We start from the raw sequence: 21,515 nt of genomic DNA, 5'->3' as shown, positions 1-21,515 counted from the left end.
AAATACCCAAAGCAACTCATATCCAGGATCCACTCTCCAGAAAAAAAAAAAAAAAAAATCGGAATCTAGACTAAATGAACTGCCACGTGCTCAGCCTTTAATCCCTTTGGGAAAATTTTTGTCTGTCAGGAAATGCTGAGTAACTCTCTATTGCAAAGAAATTGCTCTGATCTTTTTGGCTCTTTCTGCCCTTGCCAAAAAGCCAGAAGAAAGCTTAACTATGCAACCCAATTTAGCTATTCAGATACTTGGTCTAAACTCAGATATCAGTAAGATTGATTATTTACTTCCATTTTGAATTGGTCATTTGGCATCATGTTAGACACTGCTTTACTTTGTGGTTGGAAGTCCCCGGGAAAGCAGAAATGAGTTATAGAGGTTTTGGTAAATGTTTGTGGGAGAAGATTATGGTTTGATGAAATGTGTGTCCCAGAAGATGCTTAAATGTTATCTATAACCTAAAAAGAAGTGATGTATAGCCCAGTTACTTCCCAATAGAACCTGCAAGCAACAATCCCTATGCGTTGGGGGAACAACCGTCTTCTGTGCCATAGACCATCTCAGATTATGCTTATTGTCTCATCGTAATTGTTAGTAACACTCATTGTCTTTCTCAAAATATCCCAGTTTAGACAATTACATGATCACCATACCTCTGAGGAACTGAGAAGCCTTGGACAATATTTAATCCCAGAAAACACAGCGATATGTAGTAAGATGATGCCTGAAGCCTTCATTTAAAGAGGCAGAAGGGATCTAGAACTGCACTGCCCAATACGATAACCACTGGCCACGTGAGGCTATTTAAATTTGAATTAATTAAAATTAAATAAAATTTAAAATTCAGTTCATCGGTAGCACCAACATTTAAAGTGCTCAGTAGCCATAGGTGATTAGTGGCTACTCTGTTGGGCAGAGAAGATATAGTACATTTCCACCATTGCGGCAAGTTCTGTTGGACATTGCTAGAAGTCACCTTGAAATTGTTTAGATTCATTCATTATACCCATCAAAGACCCTAAAGTGAGGGTAAGGCAATTCATTCACAGATTAGTCTGACTTGCAACAAGTAAGGTAATAATGTTATCTAATGGGAGCAGATTAGGTTTCCTAAAAGTCACACTTAATCCAGTTTGTGCCATTTCTCAAGACCTGCAGAAGCTTTCTACTTTTGCCTCGCAACCTATAAAAAGAGCTGCAAGAAAGAAAATGAAACAGGTTTATTCTGCTAGCTAAGCACTTTAGTAGCAGCTTAAGATTTACTTTCTTATACCTTCCTACTGAAACTTGACTGATTTTTGTAAAGACCTTTGCAGAATTCCCTTCTTTTCAGAATTCTTTCTCGGTTCTTATTTTTAACAGGACTTTGTTATTTACATGTCTCTCCTTTTTGTGGATTTTGGAAGCCTTCTGCTTGCTACTTGGTGACACTTGAGAGGGATGTTTTTCTCCTCCATGTCATGATTCCTATTAGTGGGTAATTTTTTTCTAACTTCCAAGTTCTGCTTAAAATTGTTGGACTCTATTAAAACATAACAACTGCATTCAATAGTTAATAACTAATTTGAAGTTTTTGACTCAAGATAGCACTTAATTCCTAAAAATAGCAACCAATACAATTAGCAGTTCTGAAAAGCAGTTTGCAAACATATGTCCCTAAATCTTATGAATGTGTCCTTTTCTTAAGTTTAATTACTTAAATAAACTGAACATCAGTTGACTGGAATATTTTTTGCCAAAACATGCTCACTTCTTACAGCTCACCTAAAATAATATCCTGTATGTATATTACTGATTGCAGGCATGAACCATCTATTATTCATCTCTAAAATAGCAACTTTGTTTTGGCATTTTCCTTGATCTTTTTGGTTGTTGTATTATTTAATATGACTACTTGAACATGCCTTTTGTCTTCCGGTAGTTTTTCTTAAAAACCAAATTAAAATGTGTAACAGAAAATATGTATTCCATTGCAAGGATGATAGCAGGGAAAATGACATTGTTATCTTCACAAAAAGCAAAGTAGGAATTCTCATTTTCAGTTATTAATATTTAGTAAGCATCTGCCATTTTATAGTTATTTCTGAGAGTAAAAATTCTCAGGTAATAAGGTGATGATTAAGGCTACTCCTCAAACTTGTCTGGGTTCTATTACCTGAATATACTTTGAGACTTTTTTTTTAATGAATGACATCACTTTTTGTAGTACTGAACAATGGCTATTCTTAGACATTTTCAAAATATATCTTAAGAGACAAAAGAATACATAGTTTTGTATAGTTCCTCCAAGGTTACTACAGATTAGTCTCAAAATATTAGTTAGTGGGAATGCACAGTTACTGGAAATATGTTTTCAAACTCATGTCTGCAAGTGAAGACTGTGCTTATTTTTAACAAAAGTTCTATATCTTGTTAATGATTTAATTCAAACAATGTTAAGTGTCTTTTCATCCACTCAGAAATTAATTTCTACATAGAAAGATGAAATTAGCAGAGAAGTAAACAGGTTGACAAGCAAATTAATAAACGCCTGAACATTTTGCACACTCACTTTTCACTCTATTATGGTATATTCATTTGATATGGCTGCCATAACAAAATACCACAGACTGGAGAGCTTAGCCAACAGAAACTTATTTTCTCCTAGTTCTGGAGACTTGAACTCCAAGATCACAGGGTCAGCAGGGTTGGTTTCTTCTGAGGCCTCTCTCCTTGGCTTGCAGGTGGCCATCTTCTCACAATATTTTCACATGGTCTTTCCTCTGTGCACCCACTTGTCTGTGTCCAAACTTCCCCTTCTTATGACACCAGTCAGATTGGATTAGGGCCTACCCTAAAAGTTTCATTTTAATTTAATCGCCTCTTTAAAGGCCCTATCTCCAAATACAGTCACATTCTGAGGTATGGAGGTTAGGGCTTTAACATGTGAATTTTGGGGCTACACAACTCAGCCCATAACACATGGCAAGACATCTGTTTTCGTATCACTGGAAAATATTTTCTCAGACACAATATCAAAATTTTCAGATTAAAAAAAAAGTCCATCAATTACCTAGATATGTTCCATCACAATATCAAACATCTAGCTATTTAGGACTATCTGAAGAAACTGACTGACTTATCTTTTAGGTTTGCACTTGGCATTGTGTAAACACTATGTAAGTGTGAATCCTGGGCAAAATTCCACACAAAAATTAATATGTCATTTAATTGAAATAATAAATAGATTTTTTAAAGTTATAGCCAGTACATCTCTATATTTATAAAAAGGTCACAGGATAATATTTTTTTAAGTACAAAAGAAACGTTTGTATTTGTTTTCCTGTACCAAACTGACTAGATAAATTCTTAGATATGCATATCCAGGCAACATACAAGTGCTAGGCAATTGGGGAGAGAACTTTGTCAGTTAAAATGTTGCAATGCAAAGCTTACCCGCTTCTCGCCAGTATTTTTTCATAGAATTACTTTAGGATCAAGGCCACACTTAACAAGATCCTCAACAACAATTGTTCTCTTGTCAGCTTGTTTTATACAACCATGTTTTCTGCCAGTCACCAAGAAATGAATCAGAATACTGTACAACCTGTTCTTGTGATGATAACCTGAACAAACCAGTGGAGCTTACTCATTATTTTGAAAAGAAATGCCCAAGAAGTTGTTGATTGTATCATGTTCTTAACTTCTCTTAGTATCTCTGTGCCATAATCACTGTGCCTGCTGTGCTTCACTTATATCCAACCTTTTATTTCCCAGGCCGAACCAGCCATCTAGAGAAATAAGTAAATAAGGTCTTGGGTGATAGCCCAAAGAATTCTTTAGCTGAAGCTGCAGCCCAACTTCACCTGGCACCGCTGGCTCATTCCACCCCACCCTTAACCCTCCCCAGAGCTGCTCAGAAAAGGTAGTCCAAGAAACAAAAGCCTCTGTGTGACCTCTGTGCCTCATTTTCTCATTGGTGGAGTGAGGATGGTAATAATATTGATCTTGTGGGGTTTTGGGGAGGATTCAATAAATTAACATTTGCAGAGCACTTAGGACAGTGCTGGGCCCATGGTGAGCACTATGTAAACGCTAGCTGTTACAGCCTCTGGGCTCCTTAGTACCTTCCCAGCATGCTGCCTCCACTGCCTGTCTTCCATTGAGGCAAGACCCTCTCCTTTCTGAGCCCCACCTGCTCCCATGGTGCATACATGAGAGGAGCACTTCTTTCTCTCTTCTGAAGGGGTGCTCCCAACTTCCAAACATTTGCAACTTTGCCCACCTGCACCCTCTGCAGGAAGCATTTGCTGTTACCCCTTGAAGTTACCTCCTCACCACCTACACTGAAGAGTCACTCAGACTAATGCCACTCAAGGCTGGAAGAGCAATTTTTTCACTCAACCATGAGGCAGTGTTCCAAATAGCCCTCTCCCCCTTTGTCCACTGGGTGAGCTTGCTGCCCGCCCAGGCACCTTTCCAAGAAGTAAGAAGACAATGAAAGGTAGAGGGTACCTGTCTTCTCCCTCACCCACCCACACAGAGGCCTGACCATAAACCCTCTAAAGTTCCTCCCAGACTTCATGCACTCAAAAAACTATGTTGAGCTTCTAGCCTGCACCAGGCACAGGGTTAAATGTTAACAAGAAAGATGCATCCCTGCATCTTTGGAGGAGTTGCCAGAAAAGTAAAGGGTCAGTTAAGATGCAGAGTAACACATCACTGCAATAACAGAAGTCTGGATGTTTGGGCAGACATAACGTCGGCACTTACATGGGAGGGGGCATTCAGGAAGACTTTCTGGAAGAAAGGGTATCCGAGCAGAGATCTGGTAGATGTATGTGTAGGCTCCAGGCAGGTTAGTGAAGAGGTGTATGTTTAGGCAGAGGGAACTGCAATGGCCAGGAACCAGAGGAGAAAGTGACATTAGAAAGTATTCATGTTGGAGGAGGACAGAGGATGTGGGGAGGGCAAGTTAGACTGAAAAGAGGAGCAGAGACCATTATAACAAGCAGGAAGGCATGCAGGCTTTTAAGTACAGAAGTAAATTTATCAGATTGGTGCTTTATCCTAACACTTAGAAAGATGGTTTTGATTGCAATGTAAAGAACAGACTGGAAAGAAGCGACTGTTAGAATACCTGGATCTGCTTAGGGCCTGAGCCAGGCAGTCATGGTGAAGAGTAGTGAAGGATGGATTTCAGAGCTCCTCAGGTATAAAAAATAATAGGATTTGGATATATACTGGTTGGAGACGATGGAGTAAAAGAGGAAGAGGAATCGAGGGTGATACATCTAGGTGCCTGGTCAGACAGAGGCCGGCTTTGGGGAAGATGGTACGTTGTTGCAGGTGTCAAGTTTGGGGGTCACAGTGAAGCCCAGCAGGCAGGTGATCCCTACCTAGATCTGAGGCCCTGGGGGAAAATCTGGCATGAGGACAGACTTGTTAGTCATCAGTACGGAAGTATCACCCTGGGGAGAGTGTGGGAGTAAAGAAAGAAGGGTGATCGGCAAGCACAGAAGCTGAGGCTCACAAATACATAAGGAGCAGCAAGAGGAAGAAGGTTCTGATAGAGACAGACTCGAAGCAGCCACGCAGGTGGAAACCAGGAGAGTGTGGTGGAAGTGAAGCCAGAGGAGTGTTTCAGGTAGGAGGCAGAGTGGTCAACTGCGTAAATGTCGCCTAGGGGTCAAAAAGATAAAGCGTGAGAAGGTCCTTCAAAAGTGGCAACATGGAAGTCACCAGTGACTTTGGAGAAAAATACAGTAGAGGCAAAAACGTTTGGAGTCAGAGCATGAACTTTTAAAAACAATCTATCAGAATCTTGCACTCTAATAGAAACATAGATGAGGTGTCAAGAATTCCTTTATAACTAGCAAAGACTCATCAGCTCTTCTAAATTGCTCAGATCTGATCATCGAAGAGAAGAACTGCTGCTGACATGTCAGCGTTTCGGAGGTGGGTTATGCAAATCAGTCCTCGGTGTAACCCTGGAATAAGCGATGAGGTTTCCCAGTTTTCTCGCTCTTGTAATCCTTCCTTTTCTGAAAGGCAGGGATGGGACCATGCTCTTGACCATCCCCTAAAATGCATTTTCAACTCTGAATTTTTCTTAGATCTCACTTCATACTTCAGACAAGAATATTCCACAAATAGAGAAGAGGCATGTGTTTGCCATTGTAGGTTTTTGTTAAATCTACAAGCTGTTTAATCATCACCAGCTCTTAATTGTGCTGATGGCATTTCTGCTATTTCAGCAGAGGTGAGGAGTCTTTGTTTGCAAGTCACCAGTAAGGCGTTCTTGACAGCCAAGGCTATGACTTGTTACAGTAAAAGACACTGCTGGAAGAACATTTCATGGATCATTTAGCACATATTTTTAAAATCAGCTAATATATTCCCTAGAATATTCTTTTTGTTTGTTTCTGTTCTGAAGATAATCGTGGCCACGTTTGGCTCTGAGGCTGCATTAAACTAATGTTTTCACTGAAGATGAACTTACTTTGCAGCATCTAATTTTTAATTTTATATTTGGTTGTAATTTAAACTGAATCTCCTATTCATTGCTGTGACTGAAAATACTTAAGAGCAATCAGCATGTGTGGGCATTTACTTATTTATTTACTTGTTACTAAGATTTTATACTCCTAGGAAAAAAAAATTCCCAAATTTAGGTACTAAATTAGCGTTCACAAAATCCTGAGAGAAAAGTTACCATTTACAGACTTGCTTGGATCCAAAAGTTATCGCTTGGGTTTTATTCTTTACCCTATCTCTTTAAAAGAAAACCTAACGAAATGTACAGGAGAGCCTACTAGATCCTGAATATGAAGCACAATAATGACAAGCATTAGAAAAATATCCCTACTCCCAGTGGTGAAAACAGTGTGGCACAGAACTTTCTTGATCTCTCAGTCAGCCAAGTGAGGCATCTGCTCACCCCTGCAGTGGACTATATACAAATGAAGCTAATTTGCATGTCCCTATGAAGAGTTGAAAGTAAGAAAATGAGACAAGTCGGTATATCCAGAAACTCCTGGGGTTCCCTAGTCACTGGCTAGGAGCCCAATCTGAGATGAAAGAAGGGTGGAGTGGTCTTGGATATATAATTCTATAACCAGCTCTGAAGGGTTTTCAAAGTCTGAATACTATATATTTGACCCTTGAACAACATAGAGATTAGAGATGCAAACCCCTGCCCCCATGCAGTCAAAAATCTGCATATAACTTCAGAAACTTTACTGCAAATAGCCCACTGTTGACCAGAAGCCTTACCTATAACATATACAATTAACTCATGTTTTGTATGTTATATGTATTACATACTGTATTCTTACAATAAAGTAAGCTATAGAAAAAATATTAAGAACATCATAAGGAAAATACATTTGCAGTATTTATTGAAAAAATCTGCATATGAGTGGGCCTAAGCACGTTGTTTAAGGGTCAATTGTATACACAAGTGCAATCTCTATTATTGAATCATGTTTCTGTATTGATAGGAAAATAGCATTAATAAATCATCCAAACAAGTAATACATATACCTTCGATAGTGATCCAAATTATCAACTTCCATAGGCCTAGCTGTCTGCTGAATTTGCCCTATGATCAATACCATACTTTGTCCAATCTCTAAAAAGCGAGAGAAGGCTACCTTGGGAGAGATTCAGTGATCAGAAGGGTCACCTCACGAATGAGCCCTGAGATCCTTGCTTTCAAGGCAAATAGTGGCTATGTTTCTCACAGAGAGTCAGAAATCAAGGGATAGTTTTCCAAACTGGGAAGGAAGGGGATGTGGAATGCACGTCAGTAGAGTAAATCAACCCAATTAGCCAACATAAAGTCAAAGAGGGGTCGAGAGGAGAAACACACATCCACTCAAAAATATAAGATCTAGGAATATAATGGGGCCATTCCTGGAGCCTGGAGGAATTCGGCAATTATACTGCAGAGGTAGGGGAGCAAAGTGGGTAAAGGACTGTCATCTCCTCCAGCAATTGTTTCCTATCACCTCTACCAACCGAGGGTAAACTCTCCTCTTCTGCACACCCTCATCAGCCTGTGCTTCTCACCACCTTTCATTCACTGAGTGGATTATGACTGCCTGCTTGTCTGTCAGCCCCACACAACTGGAGTGCTCAAGCAGCAGGGTATGTTTCTTCATTGATGTGTCCACAGCATCTAGCACAGGGCCTGGCTCTTGGCAGGCATGCTATAAATGTCTGATGAGTGAGTGAGTGAATGAATGAATGAACTCTTGAGTCCCACTCGGCAGGCACACCTTTGGCATTATTTGGGGAAGCAGTGGCACTGAGCTCATCTAAAAAGCTCCAGGCTGTGAGGAATCAGACTCTTGAATCCCATCAGAGCTCCCAGTGCAGGACTGTTGCCTTCCACCAGGACTACAGAGAGAAAGAGACTGTAGACCAAGTGATCGTTGGAGGCTTCTTCAACTCTGCCAGCTCCTTTTCAGCAGAGTCAGTGCACCTCAACGCCTAGCACAGTGGCCAGCACACCTAGGAGGTGCTCGATAAATATTCATTGAAAGAATGAATCAATCATTCACCTGGCACTCTCCTGCACTTCCAAGGTAGCCTTTTGAAAAACTAATTGATCTTAACTAATTCTTGCATGCAAACTGCAGTCCTGACTCCGGCGAGGAGGCCCAGAAAGCATTTGGGTTCTGATTGGAGGCCTGACACCAAGCCACACTGACACTTTGCCTAATGGATATAATTTGTGTGACTTAAAAGACTTATGCAAAACCCACCGTCACTTCTTTGCATGAAGGCAGGGAGTACGGAGATTGTTCTACCTCCACCACCACCCCAATCCCACCTCCATTTCAGTCGTTCTCAATCTGAGCTACACTTTAGAATCACCTAGAGTTTTATAAAATCTCTGGACCACACCCTGGAGCAATTAAAACAGAATTTCTGAATGTGCCACCCAGGCATCGGCATTTTTTAAGCTCCCTGTCTGATTCCAATGAGCAGCCAAGCTTGAGAAGAACTGCTGTCTTTATAGTCAATCAATCTGCCTCTTCAGTTCACAGTCGGCTGAGCCCTCTCCACCCTGCACATGGTTTGGCTGCTGGCCGGGCCCGTCCATCTGTTTGGTGGCGGCAACAGTCACTGCCACTTCTGTTTCTAATCATTCTTATCTTTGCATATTCATGCGCAATGTTTTTACCCTGATTTAGAGGGCTGGAACAAGACTTTTGCAAGATTTTATAACTCATGGCAGCACAACAAATGCACCTACATTTCCTTATAAGTGCACATGTGTTTGAGTGTATATATAGATATATTCTACCCAGAGTTTAACTTTGCCGTAGTTATTTTTTCATGCTCAGAAAATTGTATAAGCAGTTTTAAGACCAGTTGCCAGTTTAGGTTTGTCATGAATCTTTTCCCCCCTCTAGTGGTAGTACTGAGGCATGTCAGCTTTGTGCAATAGCTTGCCTTCTCTTAGACTCCTAGCCTCTTAGTTCCCCCACCACATCAGTGAGGCTAGCTTTAGGGCCTTTTGCTCTTGCTATTTGCATTAGCTCCGGTGGTGCAAATTATCCTCATAAAGAGAAGAAGCCAATGAGAGTGTGACTTACTCCTCAGCATTTTGTCGTTCCTCCAAAGGACCTTCCAACAACACCGGTAAGAATAAGCCATTCACGTAGCAAAATTTTATTGAGCACCTATTACGAGCAAAGCACAAATGAGTAAAAAGAGCTGTTTCATATCAAAGTATCTTTTCTGTTGTCATGATTTTGTGTTAAAATAGTATCTTAATATTAAGACAATAGTAGAACATCATGATTAAGAGCTCAGCACTAGAGCCAGACTGATTCAAATCCCAGTCCTATACTTACTAACCATTTAAACCCAAGCAAGTTACCTAACCTCTTTGTGCTTCAGTCTCCTTATCTGCAAAATGGAGATGACGAATAGTACCTTTCTCATGGATTATACTATAAAGTACTGCCTGACATTATCATCATCTTAATCATTAAATGTATCTAAAGGCCCTAATTTTACTTTAAAATGATTTACTCAAACACTTCTTTCTACCAGGCAATACATAGTTTATATTAAACTTCTTTTATAAGCATGCAAGAGGCCATCAAGGTCTTCTGCCTCTTTTTCCCAGGCCAGTTCACAGGCTTTAGTTTATTCCTGGCTTCAAAGCATTTCCTCATGACTCTTATCTAGAACAGGGGTTGGCAAACTACATTGGGGGCCAAAAGCCAACCCGATGCTTGTTTCTGTAAATAGTTTTATTGGAACAGATCTACACTCATTGGTGTGTGTGTGGTCTGCGGTTGCTCCCATGCTATAATGCAGAGTTGAGTGGTTTCGACAGAGACCATACGACCCATAAAGCATAAAATATTTACTATCTGGCCCTTTACAGAAAATGCTTGCAGCCCCTTGTCTAGACTATGAGTTGCTCTGGATGTATGCCCAGCTGCATTTGAAGAATGAAGATCTGTAACATTCAGGCTAGCCTATGCAAGAACCAAGATGGAAAATCAGCTTTTTCTCTTCCGCCTGCCAAGCCAGGACTCCCCTAACTCCCAGCTCTCCTTTCTCCTCATCACTCTGTAATTATGTCTTAATATCTGAAATTCAATGATCTTAAAGAGAACAAAAATCAAAAAATTGAAAGACCTTTCAAACGCATGGTGTGACAGCTACTTTGAACATTTTCTTCAATTTCAGTACCCTCATATGTTTCCTGAAATTGAGAATTATTGGACTCTGGACCTCATTTCTTCCTGCAAATAACCAGAAAATGGCCTACTGGCTCCTTCTGTTCACAAAAGCTCATTGTGCAGTTGTAGCTACTGGCTGGGAAATATACACTGTTAAGCAAACTGATGACTACAGTGAAACTGATATGTATATCCTACAACTGGGGTACAGTCAGCAAAAGGCTCCTAGGATTAGAAAACATTACAGTTATTGGAGGTAAGGAAGCACATTAGCCATGGCCTGGATCCTGGAGAGAGGGCCCTTTGAGAGAATGGAGGTGGCTAATTTGAAGGGCAGAGCACATTCCAAGCATGAGATCCCCTTTGGGAAGACAGAGATGGAGTTGGGTTGAACAGACTAATGTGGCCTCAGACTTACTTGTGTGAAGAGTGTCAGAAAGTACAGGAAACAGTAGGAGTTCAGACAAGTAGACAGCCTAGACGTTCTCCTTAACCTTTAATAGGCTAAGTGCTGTGACCCACTCTGTCATGCTAGCTTAGTGGAATGGTAAAAACACAGGCCTTGGCATCAGCAATAACCTGCTTCTTACTAGTTGTGTGACTTTGAACAAGTTACTCATCCTCCTGAGCTTTCACTTGACTCAAATATGAAAGGTGGGAAATTCTTAAGAGTTTTGAGTTGGCATAATGCAGATAAAGTGCTTAACATAGCGCCAGCCATCCGGTAGAGTCATCACTACTGGAGACCCAATCGACATTAAATTGATCTTCCTTAAGAAGATCTGTGTCTTGCTCATGAAGATAAGCAAGACATATCCTCACTATCCAGCTCTGTGTCCGGTAGATGGAAACTGTGCTCTCATGTCAAGTTCATTGCATTGTAGAGACAGAAGCAGTTTTAGACATCCCAGTGACAGCCAGAGAAATGAGGAAATGCTGCAGGGAACGAGGATGACAAGACTAACAAGTCGGAGGTGCTTTCTCGGGTTTAGCTTGTTCTCTCAGGTTTTCTGCTCTCTACCTTCTGATTTCTACCATAAAAATCATGTCCAGTCCCTGGAGAAGTGCAAGGGGATTGGGTAGAGGGAGGGAGGCTTAGGTTATTGAATGATATACACATTTCAGATCACCTGATTCTGATGACCAAGGGTCTTACCTCAAAAAGGATCATCTTATAATGGCTAAAATGGTCAGAAACCCCAGGTAGTGCGCCTCACACTCACTATCCCTTAGATGGACATGACTGTTGGAAGCACTTAGAGTAGTCTCCTAGGAACAAAAAACTGAAGTTTTACTCTTTTTAGACTTTAACCACTTATTTTCATCTCTGTTTCCTTGATAGTCCTATGATACTGTGAAATTCATTCGGCCAACATAATTTCTATTCATTCAAACTCTTCCCCCTCCCCACCCTGAACAGTTCCATTTTGCCATTAGCTCTCACTTCACATTTGGCACTTATTGGGTTACAGTATGATTTATTCCTTGACTTTCAATGTTTTTGTCTTTCTCCTTCCTCATAATAACAGCTTATTGTGGTGATTTAATTGCTTGTGAGATGCAAATTGTATTGGTTATCTAAGGAAAAAAATATATTTTTATGATTTTCAGAAGCAATTCTATTTAAATAACTCTTTTCTAAACCAGGCAGGGTCTTAACTATCAATGAATAAATACTTCTTTTACTTTTGAAAGTTTTTTGTATTCATGGAAAAGCGTTAAAAGCTTATGCTGTCCCCAAAATGTGCCTGAAGACCTCAGATCTATTCTAAGGGATTCTTTTTAGAGGATCTCTACAAGAGTCTGCCTCATCACAAACACAATACACTTTGAACAACTAAAGAGTAGCTGATTCTCATTCATTTGTTCAGCCAGCATTTATTGAATCTTGAATCCTTCCCAGGGGATGTGGTAAAAACCACAGTCTCTGACATCAGTAAAACAATGGATGAGATGAATGTCACAGATTTAGCTACATAACAGCACATTTGAGGGCACGGAGCAAGACCATCTACCCCCGTGGGAGAGGTCAGGAAAGATTTCCTAGAGAAGTCAATGCTCGAACTAAACCCAGAACAGTGAGCATTTTAGGTAGAGTGCAAAGACAGAATCCTAATAAATGAGCACTTTTGGTGACAAGAAAATCCTGAAGGGCTAGAGTGCAGGCTGCGTACTGAGGAATGAATAGAGATGATCACCTGGAGAGAGAGAAGGCAGGAGCTCTTGCCATCAGTTACTCTCTTCTCTCTCCAGTTGCCCACCCAGTCTCCTTGGTAGAGCTTCTAGACAAACAAACCTCTTTTGTTCATTAAACTCTATGACAAGTGTTGGATTATCAAGGGGAAAAGACAAGCCTGCATTCCAGGTCTTCATACAGTCTGGTGGAGGAGGCTGATATGTAAGCAAATAATTACAATGTGGTCCGTTAGGCACTAAAATAGAGGTTGATAGACAAGTGATAACTGCTTTGAAAGAATCACAGAAATTTCTATAAAAGAAGTGACTTAAGAGCTGAGTTTTAAAGATATTATAGGATTTTAGAAAGAGGAAATAACATGGGCAAATAATTGAATGGTGTTTTGTGGACCCACAGGTATTTTATTATTTTTGGAACCTCAAGTTCCAAGGAAGTGGGAGAGGATGAGGTGAGAGAAGTAGATAGAGGCCAGTCCATAAACAGCCTTATAGGATATGCTAAAGAATTTGATGTTTACCCAATAGGCACCATGGAAAACCAATGAAGGCTGTTGGAGGGAGGGGTTACAGTAATATGGATGGTCATCTTTGCATTTCGAAAGGTTTATTCTTTTTAAGGCTAGAGTAGTGCAGATGGAAAGGAGGGAACAGTTTCAAGAGCTATTGGTACATGCTTGGTCTGCCCTTAAAAAAGGCAAAATGACTGTTGATCCTTGATATAAATTATTGATTTCAAAAATACTTATGCTTTTAAACACTCCCTCTACATTTATAAAACATATTACCTGATTCAGAATTCTCATATCTCACCTCAGATCTCTTTCATGTTTTTGTTTACAACTCACAACAAGCCAGTAAAGAAAACCTACTTGATCTCCATCTTAGAAAACTTAACCCTTTTTTTCATTTCCATATATAAGTATAGCTGGTATACAATCTTATACTGATTATATTGGTTTCAGGTAATTAGGCATTTTTATACCTTACAGTGTGATCACACCACTAATTCTAGTAATCATTTGTCACTGTTCGAACATATCACAATATTGACTATAATCCACTTCCCCTTTTCACCCATCTAAGTGTTAAGAGTTTGAATTAGAATAGATTTCCTTTACTTTCTGCTGATAACTTTGCTTAAACGTCTTTGCAAAAAAACAAACCTGAATAAAGAAAAGATTGGTGGAGAAGATGTGATAGAGAGGAAGAACAAGAATATTATTGATATTCTTGGATATCTATATTCTTATGGCTACTATGTATGGGAACGGATATTAACTAGACTTACTGTGGTGGTAATTTTATAATATATACAAATATCGTCATTATTTTGCTCACCTGAAACTAATATAAAGTTACATGTCAATTATACCTCAATTAAAAAAAAGAATATGTATTATGGATAAATGATTCAGGAATAATTGGGATACAATTAATTTAAAGTTAGTAAGACAATTACAAGATAGAGTTTGGGGCCTTTTAATGAATAAAGCAATTTGGATGCCTTGTAATCAGCTATCGCTTAGGATAGCTAATGAGTATATCCTATTTAAACTCTACATTTGTTCCTAATCTTCTCACTTTCCGCCAAGGGACAATAAATTTTGGTTCATAGAGCCTCATTGTCTAATTCCCAGCCTGAGATCCATGAATGTGATAATGGGAGTCTATGAGCCATTTAATAGTTGAAAAAAGCACCAAGACTTAACATTTACCTGCAGTAAGGCTGCACAGACTCATTAAAATGTTATGCTTCTTTGCTTTCTTCAGGAATTTATATCAAGTTACCACAGTCACTGGTTATCTTAGGCAGCTTAGCTATTTATGGCATTATAGAATTTATCGAAAAAATATTGTTTTAAAACATGGGGTCCAAATCCACGAGGCTACAGCCCTCTCTGGTGTAGCCCATTTCTCTCTTGAAATGTACTTCAATAAATATTACTTTTCCTAAAAAAAAAAAAAAAATGGGTACCATGTTGGGGGAGGCATTGTAATCAAAGATTTCTGGTTCTGAAAAGCTTAGACATCCAAGCTTGGTTATAAGTGTATTATGTTTGAAACCAATGGAATTTGGCTAGCTAATTGAGCAGTATTCTGCAAAAATAATTTATGAAGCTTTTGTTTCATAAATGTACATCTATACAAATGTACACTTCTCTAGAGGGAATAAGAGAGTTTTGCAGATACATCTGCATCTCAAAAATAAATATAGTTACATAAAAGACCATTTTAACAATTTTTATATTTTATAAGAGATGCAACCACTAGATGTTATATCTTGGACTTCTGTAGATCACGTGGAAAAGGTAGAATTGCATTCTGACTTTGATTTTAATCCAGAGTTTCAGTGAATATTAAAAAGGTACAACATTTAGCATTTAGTCTCTTTTTTAGTGTATTTTTTACTCTCAAGGTGTGCCTCACATGAGATATTCTGAAATTGTCCTCTGTAATCTCAGGCTTTTATGTTGCATTTTCATAGGAGCTTAAAACAATTTGATGCATGACTTTTTTTTCCCCAGAGTTTCTTATATTTACTAGTAAGCTATTCTTGTGACTTCTTTTAATTAAATTATGAAAATTAATATGTGATATGCTGCTCTTACAGAATAATGAAATTCCACGTCGCAAAACGGAAGTTTAAAGAAACATTACGCCCATACGATGTAAAAGATGTCATTGAACAATATTCTGCTGGCCATCTCGACATGTTGTGTAGAATTAAAAGCCTTCAAACACGGTAAGCAATGAAAATAGCATTTGTTGAAAAGGAGAGGCATATAAACTATCAGAGGAACTCTGTAGTAGAGAAAACTCTTAAATTTCATGTTTCTAATGCATTTCTAGTGGACAACTGGACTTTGCTTTTAACATAAATTTTATTTAAGGATGTAAATCAAGTGCTAACAGCCTCCAACTATACAGTGTCTCAGTTTCCTCATCTGTACTAATGGTGATATTGTTAGTGCTTGTATCATAGGGTTGTCACAAAGACTGAATGAGTCAACACAAGTTAACTGCTTGCACAATAAATGTTAATGGTTGTTCTGGTGTCATTTGAATTATTGCTGCTCCTGTTGTTTTTGTTATTATCTTGGTATACTGCACCAGAGAGTTGAGACTGAGAAATGACTCGTTGGCTCTTGTATTCTTTCCTGGTTGCAAGTTTGTTCTCCTTGTTTGTGGCTAAGACTGGGCCTTTCCCTTCCTCCATGTCCTGTATAATGCTAGAGACACACTGTCTTTCCAGTGAACATGTTATTGAGTGATTAAAAGAAATGAGTTCAACATATTATTCCAACTATATGTGTTTGATTGTGTTATCTGAAAGCCAAATTATTTAGTAGATTCAGTTTTTTAAGAATCTTGCTTCACTATCAGGTATAAATTACCAGCATTTGTGATTGAACAGTTCTTAAAATACAAGGACTAAGTCTGAAACATTCATTTATATGCCCATAGCACACTTATCCCAGGGTGAGGCATATACTAGGCCTTTAGTAGAACATCTGTTCATCAATTATTTTTTAAAAAATCACAATTTGTTTATTCATTCATTAATTTAGCAGATAATTATTGAGCCTATAATACGTGCCAGGCATTGTGGACATCCAAATATTAATAAAATAATGACCTCTGTCCTTCTGAGCTTGCAATTTAATAGGTAGGCACTGCCTGTATTTCTATGCAGAAAAAGTAAACCAGAAAGTTGAGTCAGTAGTCTTGATAATTCAGTTGTAAAAAACACAAAAAAGAAGAAAGTATTGTAATTCTCATTTAGATTGATCAAGTATTTTTGGAAATTATTTCAACTCATCCTGTGGTCATGTTACAGCCTCATACATGGTAACAATCTTCCAAGTCCTATAATAGAACTATCTGTGGCTCTCACAGTTTTTATAAAATCAACTGCTACAGAATTTGCAGAACAAATCCTGAGTTTCTAGCTTATGTAGAATATATTCTCCAAATGGAATTCCAATAGCTTTCTTATCCGCTTATCTCCCAAATATTAGATGTACAATAAGTGTTCATTGAATAATCTAGTCTATTAACATTAAATAATCATAATTATGATTTTGTTATATTTTAAGTAGCTGAATTCAGGAAATACTTGGTCAGAGATGGAAACAGACAAATCGCTTTGTAGTTTAAGACAATTTTTCCTCTAGAAGATCACCCATAAATGATTTTATCATGGATTGGAATAATGAAAAAATTAATCTCGTGTAATTCTCATGTTAAGAAAATAAGCACATCAACTGAAACAAGTTCATTTTTGCTTCTTCTTACATAAATTAAAGATAATTGTATTTAATTTTTCTTTTCAAAACACTTCATTCTGGCCTAAGGCAACCTCCATCTTTAGCACTCACATCATATCTCCTCTTTCTCTGATAGTGTTGATCAAATTCTTGGAAAAGGGCAAATCACATCAGATAAGAAGAGCCGAGAGAAAATAACGGCAGAACATGAGACCACAGATGATCTCAGTATGCTTGGCCGGGTGGTCAAGGTTGAAAAACAGGTACAACTCAAAAATACTAGTTAACTTTTTAGCCAGAATTTTTTTAAAATCAAACTGATTATAGGCAATTGGATATGTTTAGTGATTAGTATATTTAAAGAGAAATAAAATCAAGAAAGAATGAATGAAATTAATTTTTCTTTGTGTGTAGAAAGTGTTCTCTAAACACCTGGATTTCCATATAAGGAATAGAAAATTTCATCCCATCAAGCAGGTAGCAACTGTATATTTTCAACAGTAAGATTAAAAGTATCTATTTTTCATTTGTGTTTTGGTTATTTTCATTGTCTTTTAGGTCACTCTTTAAAAAAAACTCATTATTGCTATTATGATAAATTGAATGTTTATTAACCCTCAAGCTGTATCTCATACAAATTTTCCAGAAATCAAATTGCTCCCTCAGTTTAGTTATAAATATCCTAGGTATTAATTCTGAAGCATTTTGTACCTTTATTTTTAAGTTTACCTAGACTGACATTTAAGGTCTTGTTTTTATTACAGAATAAGTTCCTTACTACACTGCAGTACAATTCCAGAATGTCTTCACAGAAGAGGCTTAGGAAAGGCAAACTGAGTAGGCTGGGGAGTCGGAGTTGCATTTGTATAAAGTGCTTATATGTTTCTTGAGAACATCAATTGTCCATTTTAAAGACTTGGGGGAGAGGGGTGCCAATGGAGATTAGGTAGATGCCAAAGCATCTCTCTCCTCTCAAGTTTTCCTTTGGCCCCACCATTGCTAGACGTCACTCTCTAAAACAGCACTGTGTCAGGACTGTATTATACCTTACACTCAATATTTAACTATATTGACACACCTTGACTTCATTTTTTAATCCTAGACAGGAAGCCCATTCTTACTAACAGGTTATACTCATCTGTAATCATTTTCCCCATTTTTAGGTACAGTCCATAGAGTCCAAGCTGGACTGCCTACTAGACATATATCAACAGGTCCTCCGGAAAGGCTCAGCTTCAGCCCTCACTTTGGCCTCATTCCAGATCCCACCCTTCGAATGTGAACAGACGTCTGACTATCAAAGCCCCGTTGACAGCAAGGACCTGTCCAGTTCCGCACAGAACAGTGGCTGCTTAACCAGATCAGCTAGTGCCAACATCTCTCGTGGCCTGCAGTTCATTCTGACGCCAAATGAGTTCAGCGCTCAGACTTTCTACGCGCTTAGCCCTACTATGCACAGTCAAACAACACAGGTGCCAATGAGTCAAAGCGATGGCTCTGCAGTGGCAGCCACCAACAATATTGCAAACCAAATAAACGCGGCACCTAAGCCGGCAGCCCCAACAACTTTACAGATCCCGCCTCCTCTCCCAGCCATCAAGCTTCTGCCCAGGCCAGACACCCTGCACCCAACCCCCCCAGGCTTACAGGAAAGCATTTCAGATGTCACCACCTGCCTTGTTGCTTCCAAGGAAAATGTTCAGGTTGCACAGTCGAATCTGACCAAGGACCGTTCTTTGAGGAAAAGCTTTGACATGGGAGGAGAAACTCTGCTATCTGTCCACCCTGTAGGGCCCAAGGACTTGGGCAAATCTTTGTCTGTACAAAACTTGATCAGGTCGACAGAGGAACTGAATATACAGCTTTCAGGGAGCGAGTCAAGTGGCTCCAGAGGCAGCCAAGATTTTTACCCCAAATGGAGGGAATCCAAATTGTTTATAACTGATGAAGAGGTGGGTCCGGAAGAGACTGAGACAGACGCTTTTGATGCCATGCCGCAGCCGGCCAGGGAATCGGCTTTGGCGTCAGACTCTCTAAGGACTGGAAGATCACGATCATCTCAGAGCATTTGTAAGGCCGGAGAAAGTACGGATGCCCTCAGCTTGCCTCATGTCAAACTGAAATAAGTTCCTCGTTTTCTTTCTAAGCATAGCAGTTCCTTTAGCCATACATATCATTGCATGAACTATTTTGAAAGCCCTTCTAAAATTCAATTTGCAAGAATCAGGAAGAACGTGAAAGGCGGTTTATAAGCCCATTATCTTTTAATTGCATGAAAATGCATGTTTAGGGATGGCTGAAATTCCAAGGTACATCAACATTAACCCACTCATTTAGTAACGTACCTTGAGTTAAAAATCCTGAGAAATCGAACACTGCTAACGCTGTGGGGTGTGTGAAAATTAGGTCATTTAGAAGATTTGATTCTGTGTTTTGAAATTATGGGAGTAAACACCTTCAAATTTCAGCCATTTCTGCTTTGCGATTAAATACAAAATACATTTTCAAAATTAGGCCATGATGTATATTTAAACACAATGGTTATCAACAACAGCTGCTAACAAGGTATCAAGTAAAGCAGAATTTGAGAATAATAGAAATGGCTGCTTATTTCGAGATATATTTGCCAACCCATTCCTATTCAGTCATGTTATTATTAATGTAATTTGAATGTCGATTTGTATGCTTTTGGTGATTTAACGCTGTGGCAAGCAATTTTGCACATCATTTTCATGTTGTTGTTCTTTATGACGAGAATGTTCTTCAACTAGAAAATGTGCAAAGCGTGAAATTCAGGGCCAGTGGGGCAAATAGACTGACTATTTGACACATTTGACTTCATGGAAACATATTCCCTAATGGCTGGATCAACTTTCTAAGTGGTCAACTTCTACACAAGCAAATGAAATACCGATCAATAGAACGGCCAGTGTGACTGGGCTGATCTCTCTGCAATGGCGCCACCCCAGGCTTGCCAGTACCGCCCACATAAAGGGGAAGTGTGAGGAGCTATTCCCACTAAGCTGATACACAGGCAGGATCCCAGGGAATGAGACATGTGAGTGAGACTGAGATGGGAAAGGCTGGGGAAGAACCCAGACACAACACCAGGAAGTAAGTGAAGTTCAAGAAAACGACTTCCCCTCAAAGGGCAAGGAGAAGGACAGGAACAAACCAAAATAAAGGAACTTGATTTTTTAGAAAATGAATACTGCTAAGGAGTTCAACTGCCTAAACATCTTATTCTTATATATAAACAGAGAATTTTGCAAGTTATTTATTTTTTAATATGCCCTGAATGTTTTTTGCTATTATGGAGTACATTTTGCATATGAAAGGCTAAAACTAAACCTCCTTTACCTTTTATACCATAGTGAACATTTGCTGTTCTTTCCAAGAATGTTGCCCCAAATCTGAAATTATCGGTTCAGCTTCCTGGTATAAATGTTTACTGTTGGAAGTCAGGTAGCACTGGCAAGGTCTGCAGATCAAAACACTTTATCATTCAGCTTGACGGCAAAAAGCCCAAGAGAAACAAAATGAAAAATGTATTGACCAGAAAGCAAGCAATGCTGACTGCTTGTTAGAAACCAGTCTAGTAATCTCAGATCGGCAAAACTTCGGCCAAGGTAATGGCCTTCAAAAGGTAAGGAGAAGTGCCTCCAGACAAACTTCTCCAGCAGTCCAGAAGAATGAGCAGGGATATCAGCCGGGTACCCAAAGGTGGGAGGAAGCCCTGAAATCCACCAGTCCTTCCTAGCTCTCTTCCACAACCAGCTTTCTCCATCCTCGACTCTCTTTACCTTTCTTCTCCATTAACTGCTTGTCAATTCCCTGTCACTATTTTACTTCTGAACTTCACCAGGCCTTAATCAGCCTCCGTCCCCAAGTAAACCACTTCTCCACTCTACCAAAATGTGCTTCTCAACCTTTTAAAATCCTTGTCTCTTTTGATGGACACTGAAATTTTGAAAGCTCTCTCTTCTCAAACACCCCTGAATTCTAGCATACTGCCCTGGAGTGTACCATTCAGGATCTTCTTGGTTGCTGGAGACACAGAGGAAATAGAGTCTAAATTTTCCACTTTAGTTAAAAAAATTTATCAAGCTTTTAAAGTAAGTGTTTTCATTTTTGAAACAGACTCTTAGTAAATTATTAAATGTGATTTTTTTTTATCTACCCACCTCTCCACTCAACCTGAAGTTGTGATACGCCCTCCAGAGGAGGCTGCACACGCACACGCACACACACACACACACGCACATACACGCCTCCACTGACCTAAAGCCAGACACCTGCCATGCACTTGGAGGTAGAGGATGGAGGCAGCAACTTTCAGGGAGCACTGATTCTTGGACAT

At 39.1% G+C, this 21,515-nt stretch overlaps 1 protein-coding gene across 1 annotated transcript in view; it reads left to right on the top strand.

The window, feature by feature from the left end:
• KCNQ5 (potassium voltage-gated channel subfamily Q member 5) overlaps window positions 1-20,437 on the top strand; it is a 451,205-nt gene extending 430,768 nt beyond the window's left edge. Inside the window, 3 exon segments of the mRNA XM_025042894.1 lie at window positions 15,499-15,630; window positions 17,292-17,418; window positions 18,319-20,437. Of these exon segments, the coding sequence (XP_024898662.1) occupies window positions 15,499-15,630; window positions 17,292-17,418; window positions 18,319-19,281 (1,222 nt within the window). The 3' untranslated portion in view covers window positions 19,282-20,437.
• Window positions 20,438-21,515: the final 1,078 nt, after the last annotated feature.

Source organism: Pteropus alecto, unplaced genomic scaffold, assembly GCF_000325575.1.
Source record: "Pteropus alecto unplaced genomic scaffold, ASM32557v1 scaffold7, whole genome shotgun sequence".
Classification (NCBI taxonomy): Eukaryota; Metazoa; Chordata; class Mammalia; order Chiroptera; family Pteropodidae; genus Pteropus; species Pteropus alecto.
Note: the sequence above shows the minus strand (reverse complement) of the source record. Positions and strands in the feature narration are given on the sequence as shown.